This window comes from Anopheles ziemanni, chromosome 3 (assembly GCF_943734765.1).
Source record: "Anopheles ziemanni chromosome 3, idAnoZiCoDA_A2_x.2, whole genome shotgun sequence".
NCBI classification, from domain to species: domain Eukaryota; kingdom Metazoa; phylum Arthropoda; class Insecta; order Diptera; family Culicidae; genus Anopheles; species Anopheles ziemanni.
In genome coordinates, this window is record NC_080706.1 from 68686624 (window position 1) to 68700550 (window position 13927).

The following is a 13927-nucleotide window of genomic DNA, read 5'->3' on the forward strand; positions in this document are numbered from 1 at the left end:
ACTGTGATCACAGCGTTGTCACCAGTTGTAGAACTGCGTATAGCTGTGATCAGATCAGGAACTGTAATCACGTCGTTGACACCAGTTTGTGGAACTGCGTATAACTATGATCAGATCGGACGCTTCGTGGAACAGCGATCACGGCGGGCGCTTCGTAGAACAGATCAGGTCAGGGGGGTCAGGTTGATAACGTTCTGCGATAAAGATCAACAGTGAAAAAGGCAGGCTGTTAAAGCCTTGGGAGACCAACGGGTACCGACAATTGTCCAGTTGACTGCAGTGCCGTCTGCATCGTTCAGAGTTAGTTCACAACGTACCAACTTCCATCAGCCCTGGGAGTGAGGTCCTAAAGATGTCTGGCCACTTCGGGTTTCTGTCCATCATTGCGTTGTTTGTCGGTGAACGTAAGTTTTCGATAGTCTTTGTAGACTCCAAAGCTAAACCGCGAGTTGCACATCTTAAGCTGCTAATAGACGGATGCAAGTTTCATGTAAAATAAAATTTCTAGTTTTCTAGAAATTCTTCTCTGTCTCATGGGGATTGGTGTTATTGTTGACAAAACAAATTTACAAATTTAAATAAGCATCGTGTTTTGTTTGTGTAGTTTGTTTCTATTGCTTGAAAACGTGACGTTACGAATTACTTCTTGCTTTGTCAGTGACTCAGCATCGCTGAAAATAAATTTAACGGCTGTTTCAATAACTCTTCAATTGCCGCTGCCACACAGACCGCGTTCCGCAGCGCGTTGTCAAATTTGACAACGCAGAAACTACTCGATTTGCTTGATCCTAGCGCGTTTTGCGTAGCCGCGAAGCCTCTCGCTCTATCTCAAAGATGTCCCGTTCTACCGAAAGCTCTGATTTGTCTTTTCAAAACAATTCAAATATTCAACGTTAACTATAACGGACAACTAAACGAGTGTTCTAATATTCTCGTTTCAATGATAGGGAAACTGTATTAGGTCGTTATAAATTTACACTTATATATGCGACGTTATATTTTCCATTCTATGAAGACATTCTACAACGTTTACTGATAATGGTTTTATTATATTGGTAAGACGTGAACGAAAGGAAGGGATGGAGACGTTGTAGTCAAACAAGTGGCTAGAGCTATTGAAGGAATACATGGCGCAGACAAAATGGATCATTCTGGGAGAAATGTGTACGGCTGGTGGGAATAAGGAAAGGTGACCTTTCCAGAAGGATATAGGAAGGGACATAGAGAGGAATATGGGACAGGAGTTCCGAAGCGTCAGTGGAGTCCAGGAGAAGTTGGGCGATTAAAGTAGCTTGAGTGTTCCGGTGGCGAGTCTGAATCGAGGATAGCCCCAACAATTGACACCGCGACTCGTAAGGCGGGAGGGAGGAGGCATTGCTGCCGAGAAGACGCCTCACCGCCAGACGCGTGAAGCGTTCGTGGCAATGACACCTGTTAGGGTCCATACCACGGAAGCATACGCGAGCATCCGTCTGACCCAACAACAGTAAAGCGCCAGCAAGAAGCGCGGGTCCCGCACCTCCGATGCTAGGCGGGATATAAGCCTGCCAGCAGAACGACAAGGTGACATCCAGCCACACCCCAAGGTCCTTGATAGCCGACACCCGCGACAAAGCTACCCTACCAATATAGTAGTCGTGGGTCACCCCAGCGGATCGACTGAAGGATATAACACAACAATTAAATGTGCAAAGCGGTTGAGGGATTCTTGAAGGAGTATGAAGTCGGAAGGAGAGGATATGGGAAGGAATAATTTTACATCGTCAGCAAGCAAGTGCCCGTTATTAGGCACCACACCAAACACCCTCGCTGATCTCCATCAGGTTGCATGTGTGGATGTCACAGGGGGTATGAGCAAGGCCCGTAGGGCCAGGGGCCACCGACTGAGCCTGGCCAACGAAAACGCTTGGACAGTGCATGGTGAAAAGTTTACAGAAGTCTTGAGGAGAGAAAGCGGTCTCTGCGGTGAGAGACATGGAATGGGAAAGGCGGGAGGAACCGGCATCCAGCGCGGATGTTAAAGTACCCCCAAACAAGAATCACATCGAGGGACATCACATCAAGACACATCGAGGGAGTTAAATAGTTTCTAGAAGTATTCCATCCATCCTTTTCACCATTGTCAACACGGGAAAGTAAAATCAAATTAAGAAACATTTATTATTCACATGGAATTTTGGAATAATAAACAACTAAAAATATCGCGAATAATGAAAACCATCTTAACACGAACAATAAACAATAACATGGTATCGTTTATTGAATAATTAACTTCATATCAATAATTGTAACGTCCCTTTTTTTGAAATTGAAGGCATTTCTGGCGTTCAAAAAAGTGCTCGATCCAAATTTTTTGACAACGCGCTGCGTTGTCATTCCCATACAAAACGAAAAACCCACCATTTCTGGGTTGAATACTTGACGCGGTTTAAAAAGCTCTGGAGCGGTAGAGCTTGAAATGCTGCGGCAACCGCGGTGTGTGTGGCGTGCCCGAATCAATAGACATCCCAGCCAGCAATATCTGTCAATTTTTGGTGACGGTCCGCAATCGGGTCTAACGGAAGCACGAAAGACCGTCAATCCAAGCCGATGGGTGCACGCACACATGTAAACTCCTGCTTCACGCACACATAAGCAGTAGAGGCAGCCATTTTTTTATTTTATTATAATTCAATTTATGTCAATAATAAATTCATAATTTCAATGCACATATTCGTTTATTTCAATAAATATACATTGAATTTCAAATAACAACAATTACAATTACAATATTACTATTCGTTACGGTAACAATACGTTTACACTTAAGATGTCCATCCTGTCTCCGTGTAAAATCCGGGAGATGCCTTTTTTACCGCTCTGCGTCCGGATCAGCTCAGCGTCAGAATGCCGGGATGATTCGGGGTATGACTTCTTGGCTGCATCTGTTGAGAGGCCTCTTGCTCAGCACAGCGCCAGAATGCTGGGATATGTGAAACGGACGATGCATTCTCTATCGGCTGCAGCGGTTGAGAGTCATCCGGGACAGCACAGCGCCAAAGAACAGCTGCCGGCAGCTGCCTTCCAAAACACAAACAGCAAACGCGGCTGTTCATTATTCCATCTGTTTCACATATATAACACTACTGATCACGAAAAGAACACTAAATCACATATTTAAAATTGAAATTACTCAGAAACATGTTTAGTCGATCACAATTCACAACGCAAAGGTGGGCAAATATGGCGTCTCGTGTAATGCCCATATCGAAAGCTCCTCTTGCACTGAATTCATCGCCGTCCCATGCACACATTCAAACATCGACAGTCCGCTTGCGGCGGGGATTTTCCTTCTACTCGCCCTCGCCTATGTTTTTGACAGATATTGCTGGCTGGGATTGTTGGTACTGTCAATTCAGAAATGTCATCACAAAATTGCAATGAAACTTTCGTTGCTCAACCACCAAGTTTGGATTATTGAAATATTGCAATGAAATGAAATTATTTCATGTTTCCAGCTCGATAGACGAAAGCACTGAAATAAGCTGTCTAATTTTATTTCATTGAAGTGCAATATATCACCCGTGAATTATCAACGTCACCTAGCCAAGCAGAGTGTAGGGTCGATATAAAGACGGGCCTGAGCAACCAGGAGCCTCTGTTCCTGCGCCCCAACAACCAACTGTGGATCCCGGATGGACCGGCTTTGCAGTGGAACGCTGGGGAGTCGACGCCCATCGCCTGTCCGGGAAGTACTATTGTCAACAGTGAGTAACGGTACGCTTGTTGTATGACCTCTTGGGTCTCTGAAATTGGACTCTCCTTTCGCAGCTGGAAGTCCTACGGCGACCATTACTTGCAGGGGCGGTACGTTTTTTACCCTTAACGGGCAGAATGTAAACATTGCCGACGTTAAATGCGTGGACCGTCCGACGGGCAGTGTGCAGAACACTGATCAAGACTGTGGTGGTGGTGCTGGTACTTTGCTGAACGTGGGCTTCGAGGTGGATAGGGTCGGTTTTGTGACGTACATTCAGTCGTGTTATAACATGCGAACGGCTTCCGTCATCTACACTCGCCATGTGATCGCTGGTGGTGCTATTAACAGTAGGTAACGAAATTGGGAATCTTACACGAGGAGTTGGTACAAATGACAGTTTTCAAATGACGTGTTCCGCATCTCGACAGATAAAATCATTGACCGGTATCGTCCGTCGTTCAAGGCTCAAGGTACGCCACAGGACCATGAACCGCAATCCGCCTACCTTCAACGTGGGCAGTTCGCTCGTTTCAAGCAGCTGCTTGGATCCGAGGATCAGGCGAAGAGCTACATCACCGCCACATCCTTTCTGTCCCGTGGCCATCTGACTCCCGATGCGGACGGTATCTTTCGGCCCTGGAAGTGGGCCACCTACTTCTACGTCAACGCGGCACCTCAGTGGCAGGCCACTAATGGGGGCAACTGGGTGGTTGTGGAGGACGCCGCACGTACCGTATCTGGCCGGCTTAACGAGAAAGTGCTGATCTTCACCGGGGCGCACGAAATCCTAACGCTACCGCACATTGACGGAAGGCAGGTTCCGATCACACTCGCGGCTGACAAAATTCAGGCGCCCAAATGGTACTGGAAGATCATCAAGTCGGAGAGTAAGAATGCCGCCATTGCGCTGGTCAACAACAACGATCCGTTTCGCGAGAGCATGTCGGCCGGGGAGATGCTGTGCAAGGACGTTTGCGATCAGTACGGCTGGTCCAACCAGCACTATAGTAACTGTTCGCGAGGCTACACCTACTGCTGCACCGTTGCCGACCTGCGTCGGGCCATCACCAGCATTCCTGCCGAAGCTGATGCTGCTAACGTGTTAAGCTATGATTATGGAGCCGGCCATGCCGAACTCCGGTAAATGTTGGAGACGGCTAAGAACTACCGGCTCCGAATTAACAGCTCCGAACTAACGGCTCAACAAAGCAACTAATCTCCACGGATCATTGAAAGATTCTTCTTCTTTTTTTGGCGTAACGACCTTGTTGGTCATGCCTGCCCCGTTAAGGGCTTACGAGACTTGTTTCCCTGTTGTACGTGGCTAGTCAGTCCTCCGGTCTCGGATGGGATTCGAACCCACGCCGTCGAGGTGGTGAGCCCTGGCGTGGGCCGATTTTCTAACCAGCGCTACCGCTCGGCTGTCGCAGACCCCCCATTGTAAAGCAAGCCGTAGACGTTGCGAACTTGTACGCGCGAACAATTTGACAACCAGGCATTCCCTATGTTAAGGAAAGGAAAGGAAGATATCCTCTTATATCTTCCTTTCCTTTCCTTAACATAGGGAATGCCTGGTTGTCAAATTGTTCGCGCGTACAAGTTCGCAACGTCTACGGCTTGCTTAAGATTATGCGAGACAAAAAAAAACCGGGTCCCGTAAGCTTGGAATCGTCGGTTCAGAGTCAGTTTCGGAGCCGTTAGTTCGCTCCGGAGTGCCCATCACTATATTATTAATTATGGCGTGCGTGTGGCGATCAAGGTGAAACAGATTGCGATTTGTGTAAAGAACATTTGATTGAATTAAACTAATCATGCATTTATAAACACGTTGGTGGGTCTGGCCATCCCTGCTGTTTTTTCTTGATTCGTTTATCTCAAAATGCAGATGCTTATCAACCAAGATTTCCACCAATAATTCGGAGTTGCGTCGAATGACTTAATAACCATTTCAGTCAGCTACAAACGATTGTAAAGTAAGCGATAAGGTAAACGAATAAAGAACACGAAATAAAAATGCAGACGTTTGAGATTGTTACCGTTTGTCAGATACCACAAATGAGATATTGTATTTTGGCATTTGCACCAAAACGCGTCGGATGAGCTCAAGCTCAAGACGATAAACAACATTTCTTATAAACAACCAGTTAAATTAACAAAATCAACTTAAAAATTATCATTTTGAGTAAGTTTACGGTAACACGTTCGGAGAGTCGAGACGTCTGACCAATGTTATGGAGGTTTTATAGTGCAACGAAGCGAACGGCCAGGCAGAAAGGCTCCTAACGACTTCGACTTTAAAACTACTGAAATGAAAACGCGACGCGCACGGATTAATGTTACCCCTGGCACTTCCAGGTCAAAATTGCGAACCTTTATTTAACATTTAGTTGGTCTTATATACTATAATCAACCCTGTTGTCCCTTCAGCTCTGAGCCCCCTCGTCATCGCCACACCTAAGCCTCCGCCTTGCCGCTTCGTCTTCCACTTTCCAGGAGGGAAACATTCCTCGGTTGACGCGATGTTTCTGCAGGATGTTTGGTCAACAACTCTTCTTCCGCTGTTGCAGTTTGTCCGAGCGGGTTCCGACCTACCCTGGTGGCAAAATCAGCATGCTTTCTCATTCTGTCCAATTGACAATTGATACCCCCAGAACGAGAAAGCATGACGATTTTGCCACCAGGGTAGGCTGTGTTTTGATGACGCGATGTTTCGGTTTCGCCGGCCTTGCGATAGCGATGTGTCATGTACAGCTAGCTTCCGGGGTTGCGGAGTGTTCTTTCTAGCGGCGACTTACAATTTTTAAAAAGCACAATCGAATCTCTAGCATAACGTTTTTCTTGTGCAATCAAATCCTTAAGAGAATATTAAAAACAATCGATTGTAAACTAGACAAACATCAACTGTCCTACACTTGGTGCTTTTTTCAACAGAAAACACAATGTTAAACTTGCATTTGATGACAACACATCCTTGATAAACTGTTTTTGGTTACTTTTTTCACGTTTGTTGGTTGTTTCTTCTTATCAAAACGTTTGGGTAATGCATGAGTCAGAATTGAATTCGTAGCTTTCATTTTGTTGCTCGCTGTTACTAGAATGTACTCGGGAATTCCAGTTGTTTATAGTTTCTAAATACATAACTCAAAAACAAACCGACTTACCGAAGTAGTTGGTGCCAAAGATTCTTAAAATCAGCAAAAGGGAATTTAAAGGGGAACCGGCTGCCGAATAACTGCTTCCGTCAAAATGGGTGTTCTTGTACTTTTTGCTTTGTCAACCTTGTGTTTAGATCCGTTTTGAAAAAAAAACCAATTATGTTCACACAATTTTCCCAAAATAGAACAGCTATTTTATATTTGAGCGATTCATCCAGTTTTTTAAATCTTTCAACTCGTTCGCGTATATTCTATTATTTCGCAAAATTAATACCCGCAGTAAAACAGAAGTATGATGGTATAATGCATCTGGTTGTGCAATAAAGTGCATAATGCTACATTATCGTTGGAGAAAACTTTGGAAAAATAACACGATACTCTATCATTAGATCGGACCGGACGAAATGTCTTCGAGCGTGTTGGGAAAATAGTAACACGTTACCGATGAACCAATCGTTCATTCAATTATTTTCGTTTCCAAGGCAAACTCTCCTGCAACTCCTACGCGGAATGATATAGGCCTTCCTCTCTTACCTGAGACCCCTCCCATGGACTGGACTTTCCAACGGCACGTGACGTGTCAGCATAATTACAGTATCCGTTAGGATATTTGCACGCCAGCCTACCTTTCTGCCTTCCCACGATGCGCCACGTGTTGATTATGCCCTCTAATCCGTTCGTTGTTTTCCGTTTATACAGTATAGAGTACACCAATGATAAGCTTGTTAATGGGGTTTTCAACGGCACCACAACGTCTGATTTGTGGCGAATAATAAAGCCATTGGTTTTCGTTCATTAAGGGGAAATCATGCGTTGCTAAGAGAGGTCAGAGTTACACGGGTTCGGTTTCGGGGGAATACGGAATTATGGTAATGATGCTGTTTACAGCGGTAGTGATTTCGATCAGGGTCGGTTTTCTAAAAAATTGTCGACGTGGAATAACTCCTTCGATAGCAAAAATAATTAAGCTAAATATTTTTGCAAGTTATTTATGACGTCAACATGGCTGAAACATTCGTTTCACGCAAAAAGTTCACGAAACCATTCCTTAGTGCATATTAGGTTATTTTAAGTCCAAACCTAGTCGAAAAGAGAAAACGCTGATGCTGAATCTGAGTATTTTGATATGCTGGCCAGAGTTTTAGACGTAAGTCAAATGTAAATCTCCTTATCAAAGAATCTATAATTGCACTTTTCTTCATTTTAACAGCACTGATCTTCTCACGCAAACCAACAAAGCAAGAGAAAGGTTTCATAAATAATTTCATCTTATTATCTACAGTATGTCCCATAAAAAAATGCGAAAATTGATACATAAGATTGAAATAATTTTTTACATAAAAAATGAAAAAAGAAATTATAATTTTAGTAAGGAAATCGTTTTGAAAGCCTTCAATAATTACATTACTCAATAGGTCTACCATTTTTCACGATCGCCTTCTATAACCGGGAACATATCGTCTCAATGTATCAGTCAGTTTTCGAGACCCGTACCTTGGCAACTGAGGCTGTCAGGCATCCAACAATGGGGCTAGACGTTTTCAGGTCTCAACCTGAACATATGCCCATATTGTTTAATCCAAAGAATTCAAGCACGGTCTGGTGGGAGGTCAAGTGTAATTGAACAAAATTCCATGCTTTTATTCAGCCACGCTTGAGTCCGCTTTTTGAGGTATGTCACGGTGCTCCGACCTGTTGGAAAATTACGTGCTTTTGTACTCCAAAGTTAGCTTACATCCATGGCAGAACGTGGTCTTTCACAGTGTTACCTCGGTATTATATTTTAATTCAGCTTTGATAAATGCTGACGCCATTTTCAAGGTATTTGGAGCAAATGTTCCAAAATCTATGACTCCGGCCGAATGTTTGGTTGTAAACTTGATTTTTAGGTTCTCTGGAACATGCTCAATCTTCTTCGGCGATATGAACCTGCCTGTACACGACGATGAACATTTTTTCATCAGAGAATACGATGACGGTATACTTTTATTTTAATGTTAACACCAAACGTTTCGAGAACTCCAGCCGTAGTTGTTTGATTCGGCCTGTTACAAGGTGATGCTTTAATCTGACTTTGGATGAACGATTTTCAATTCATTGTTGATCACCCGATGCATGGTAGTATTTGAAATATCGATTTCCTTAGCCTTTTTCCGGATCGATCTCATACGATTTTGCCGCACTTAACCTTTCATTGATCTGATGACCATCCGCACACCGAAGGACCGTCGATGGCCACTTCCTGGCTTCCGAGGATGTGGTCCATCAAGGAGTGATCGTTGGTTACGGTAAACGGTAGCCAGGTGGCATCCCGCAATAGGTACAGATTGTTTTACGTGCTTTTGGGCGAGTAGCAAACTAGTGACAATCTCCTTAACGTACATTTTTCGCAACTTTGTTACTTGAGAACCTATTTTGATTACATCATCTCATAGTATACTACCATATGATTACACACACACACATGACCACGGTAAAAATAATGTTTAAAGCTACCTAAAAAAAGTATTGAAAATTTTTGCATTTTTGTATGGGACATACTGAAATTTAAAGTAAACTTAAATATGTTTTCAATTGATATAGCAGATAATTTTAAGCGTAAGTAATTGTGAGAGTGATCTAGCTTATTTGTAGACCAAACTGTTCTTTCAAACAGTATTGCTAGTTGATTCAAAATTCGTTGTGACAGACCGTACAAAATTTATTTGGAAGAAAACATATTACCAAGTAAAAAAGAAAGAAAAGAAATTGAGTAAAAACAACTTGCATTATTAATATAGTAGAATAGGAAACGTGGAGGAATAGTATACTGATTTGCAATCGCAAAATTTGGTTAAGGTAAACTTGGACATTTTGCAAAAAATTTTTGGTATGACTTTGTTTTGCATCATTTTGCAGATTATAATTATATGGTTATTTATGCGTAACGTACGAAACAAAATTAACGAAATTTAAATCAACAGCTCCCCACAAACTAAAAGCAAAAACAATTAAACACTGTTCATAGCCAACAAAAAAAAATCGTTCAACTTGATACGCACAGAAAGTAATCAAAACATTATGATTCAGTCCACAAGCTGAAAAGGTTTGCCGAGAGGGTTGCCATCGCAAAATGTTATAAAACATTATACAGCAGTGCGTTTCCAAGCTTTGTGAGAAGAAGTTCTGCTGGAAGTAAGAGGACAAATTGTGATTGAGTTTGTGATTAAACAAACAGTGGCAAGGAAGGAAAACCGCGAGAGTATAAGGCTAGCTCAATTCATTTGTCATTCCCACGTTTTCTTTAGTAAATCTCCTCTGGCGTATAATAAAAGTATCTGGTGCAATGATTGAACATCCATTAATTGCTTAATTTTTGAAAATGACATATTTGAAACTACTTTTACTCGGAATCGCCCTTGGTGAGTCATATTGGGTATTTAATAAGTGCCGATTACTAATACCATGACTTTACTTTGCTTTACGAACAAACTAGGACATGGAATGTTATGGAGCCCAAATAAAAATAGTTTTCGAATAAAAGGACCCCGGATTGTTCAACAAAATACTAAAGTGATTCTGGAATGCACAATTCCAAATAATTGGAAATACGATAACCAAATTGAATGGAAATTCAGTTCAAATACCTCCGAACAGGTAAAACAAACAGAAGACATTGAAATGTTTTCTGGCAAAAATATTCATATATGTATAACATTAATTTCTCTTTATAGAGCAAAACGATTGTTGGCCATCGATGGATTGTTTCGAAAGCAAACAAAAGCATAACAGTGGATAAGGTGTCGTGGGAAGATGCAGGAGTTTACGAATGTTGCATAAAAAAGCCAAATGAACTATGCGCAGTGACCCATCTTAGCGTTTTAGTGCTTATTGATAGTAATATTAGCTTTGATGATAATGCTGGGATTGTTATAAAAAAACGCGAAGACAACTATTGTATCAATATTTGCATTGGTAATTTTCATGATGTTCACGTGACTGTTTTCAAGGTGTCGTTTATGTTATTTTACATTACGTACCATACCCGGAGCACTGTCAAGAAACCACTCGAGACAATAACTGGGTTATGTTTTGTGTGAATGATGCAGACATTATTGAAATCAATATTTTACGTATAGAAGTGTTATATAAAAACAACTGGGCAGCTTGCGGTCTAAACATAAAGGTATCTGGTGAGTGAAAGTTGCCAATTTTGTTTTGAGTCTTTCGATAACATTTTCTTCTCGTAAGCAGACCCGGAACTAAACATGGAGAATGTTACAGCCCTATGGAACGATACTCCCAAATTTACGTGTAATGTACGTGGTTACCTCTCGACAACCATCACGATGACATTCTCGCCCTGTGATGAAAGCACATTGAATGCATTGAAATGTAATGAGACGGCCTCATCGCTACTGTATGTAAGTACTTGTATTGATAGTAAATGTCACAGTGCTGGTGTTCTAAGAGACAAACTAAGCGCGATTGAAAATTGCTTTTACTACAATTTTGGAGTTGTTTTTATTAATGATGTTTAAATTTTTTTCTGAGTTTTGCATGGCTCCAATCGTTCATAAAAAAACCGTTTTTTTAATCACATTCTTAGGTCACGCAACGCAATGACTCAACTAAATTTGTTGCATCTACTCTTATCGAACGACCAAAGTTTAGTGTTGTGAAGTGTACGGCTTCAAATCGTTATGGAAAAGCAAGTGTAAATGCTTTTCTCTTTCCAATCAATTTCGTGGAAGAACTCAAAATTGAGTTTGTTTCTCCAGTGGCAAAAACAAAACATGGAGATAAAGTAAAGTTGAAATGCTTAGCAAATGCCTACAATTTCACTAACGAATTCGTATTCGAATATGATGGAAGCAATCAGACAGCAAATGGAACTAGGAACAATTACGCTTGGGAGGCAAATTTCACGATTGAGGCGAATCAGACATCTCAATCAGTGGAATGTCTGGTGAAGCATAAAACAGGACAGCTCAGGAGTACGACTTTAAATCTTAATTTAAGTTTTGAGCAAGGCACATTATTTGCAAGCTCAAACAGCCAAGCATTGCCAATCATTTTAGGAGGATTGGTAGTGCTCTCAGTTGTTTGCTTATTGCTATACTGCGTCCAACCGAAACAAAAACATAACGTTTCTACAGAAGAACATGAAAAGGAATCAATTATTCCTGGTGCGCTTGAAATAGCAAAATCGAACCTGATGTTTGGAAGAAAACTAGGAGAAGGTGAATTTGGGGTAGTACTAATGGCCCAGGCAAAAGGCATCCGCGACGAAGAACCATCAACTACAGTTGCGGTAAAAATAATGCGAAACAACAACAACGAATCTATGGCGAAAGCGATGATATCCGAGCTCAAAATGATAATACTAGTCGGACAACATTTGAACATCGTAAATTTGATTGGAGCTGTTACCGAAAATATTGAAAACAGTAAGGACATCATGTGATCACAACATGTACAACATCAACAAGTAATTTCTAATTTGTGTGTTTGCGCAGATGAGTTGATGATCGTCTTGGAGTACTGCCGATACGGAAGTGTTCTAGAGTTTATCCGGAAGAACAGGCATCGTTTTATAAATACCTTGAACACGGAAATTGAACCCAGACGTGTGGAGGACCCAAAAAAATCAAATGGAGGATTAAGAACCACGTTTCAGACCATGAGTTTAATCTGCTGGGCAAAACAAGTGGCGGATGGTATGGATTACCTGGCATCTAAAGATGTATTCCATGGAGATCTGGCAGCAAGGAACGTGTTACTCTGCGAGGACAATGTGGTGAAGATCAGTGACTTTGGCCTAGCCCGATCGTTCAACTACAAGAACATGTATAAAAAGAAAAACAGCAAGGATCGAGTGCCTTACAAATGGATGGCTCTGGAAAGTATATCAGTCGAGATATTCGGCGTCTTCTCGGATGTATGGGCATACGGGGTGTTCCTATGGGAGTTGTTTTCACTTGGCACCGTTCCGTATCCGGGAATTCCGATGGATGAGCACTTTTACAATCTTCTGCGTGGAGGTTATCGCATGGAACAGCCAAGTTACTCTAGCCGCAGCATCTACGATGTTATGCTTCTTTGCTGGAATGAGAATCCCAATCTAAGGCCAACATTCGATAAGCTGGCCAGGGTTTTCAATGCAATGCTTCCGAAGGAGCTGCAAGACGTAAGTTAGTTTTAAATCTCCTTTTCAAAGGATCTTTAATCATACTTTCCTTTTTTTCACAGCACTACATGGTATTGGGCGACCCTTTCATGCAAGCCAACAGAGCAAGGGAAATCCCTCATTAATAGTTTTTAGATATAATATACATTCGTCGACCTCGGTTTTCGTCGTTTGACAAATCATTCGAAGCTGGTTTATTGTAGCGTGCTTTGTTCTTTACTCATACAATTCAATGCATTTTTTATGATAGAAGATCCGAACATGGACTCATCAACGAGTGGTGCAGGTTTTCTGCTTCAGACTACTTTGCTCAAACATAAATCTATTTCAATTGAAGCACTGAATGTATTATTGTAAAACTACACGGCATGGAAACCAAAGAAGTAAAACAGAACATAGAACGATTGATGGCCATTGAATTGATGATAAAACATACAAACTTTGTTATTGTTTGAAGAACACCTTTATATCAACCACAGAAAATTCAGATGAGATGAATGTAGATAAGTAATGTTTGTTGTGTAGCAAGTCAGAAGCGGAAGTAAAAGGACAAAAGTTTTATCGGTACGATCAAGGAATAAAATCAGTTGAGTGAATAAAACAACCTATGCTCGAGATCAAAACTTGTCCAAATCAAATTATTTCGAAGAGTGCAAGAACTTTAAAAACCTTATTTGGGAACATTCTATGTCTGCTAAGTCTTGAGTAGGTATTATAAATGTAAAACTTTAGTCCGCTAGCCTCGGTTTTCAGCAGATCAGTAGTCTTCAGCGTTAGTGTCCAACTTATTTGTAGACCATTTAATTCAAATAGTTTTGCTAGTTGCTTCAAAATTTGTTCGAATTGTGTTAAGACGACAACATA

General features: G+C 41.7%; 1 protein-coding gene across 1 annotated transcript; it reads left to right on the top strand.

Annotated features, from left to right (window-relative positions):
- The first annotated feature begins 352 nt into the window (after positions 1–352).
- LOC131285356 (uncharacterized) lies at positions 353–4883 on the top strand. The gene is made up of 4 exons (XM_058314210.1): positions 353–404; positions 3549–3746; positions 3811–4086; positions 4168–4883. Exons 1-4 carry the CDS (start codon positions 353–355, stop codon positions 4881–4883), a joined length of 1242 nt encoding a protein of 413 aa, XP_058170193.1.
- The last annotated feature ends 9044 nt before the right edge of the window (positions 4884–13927 follow it).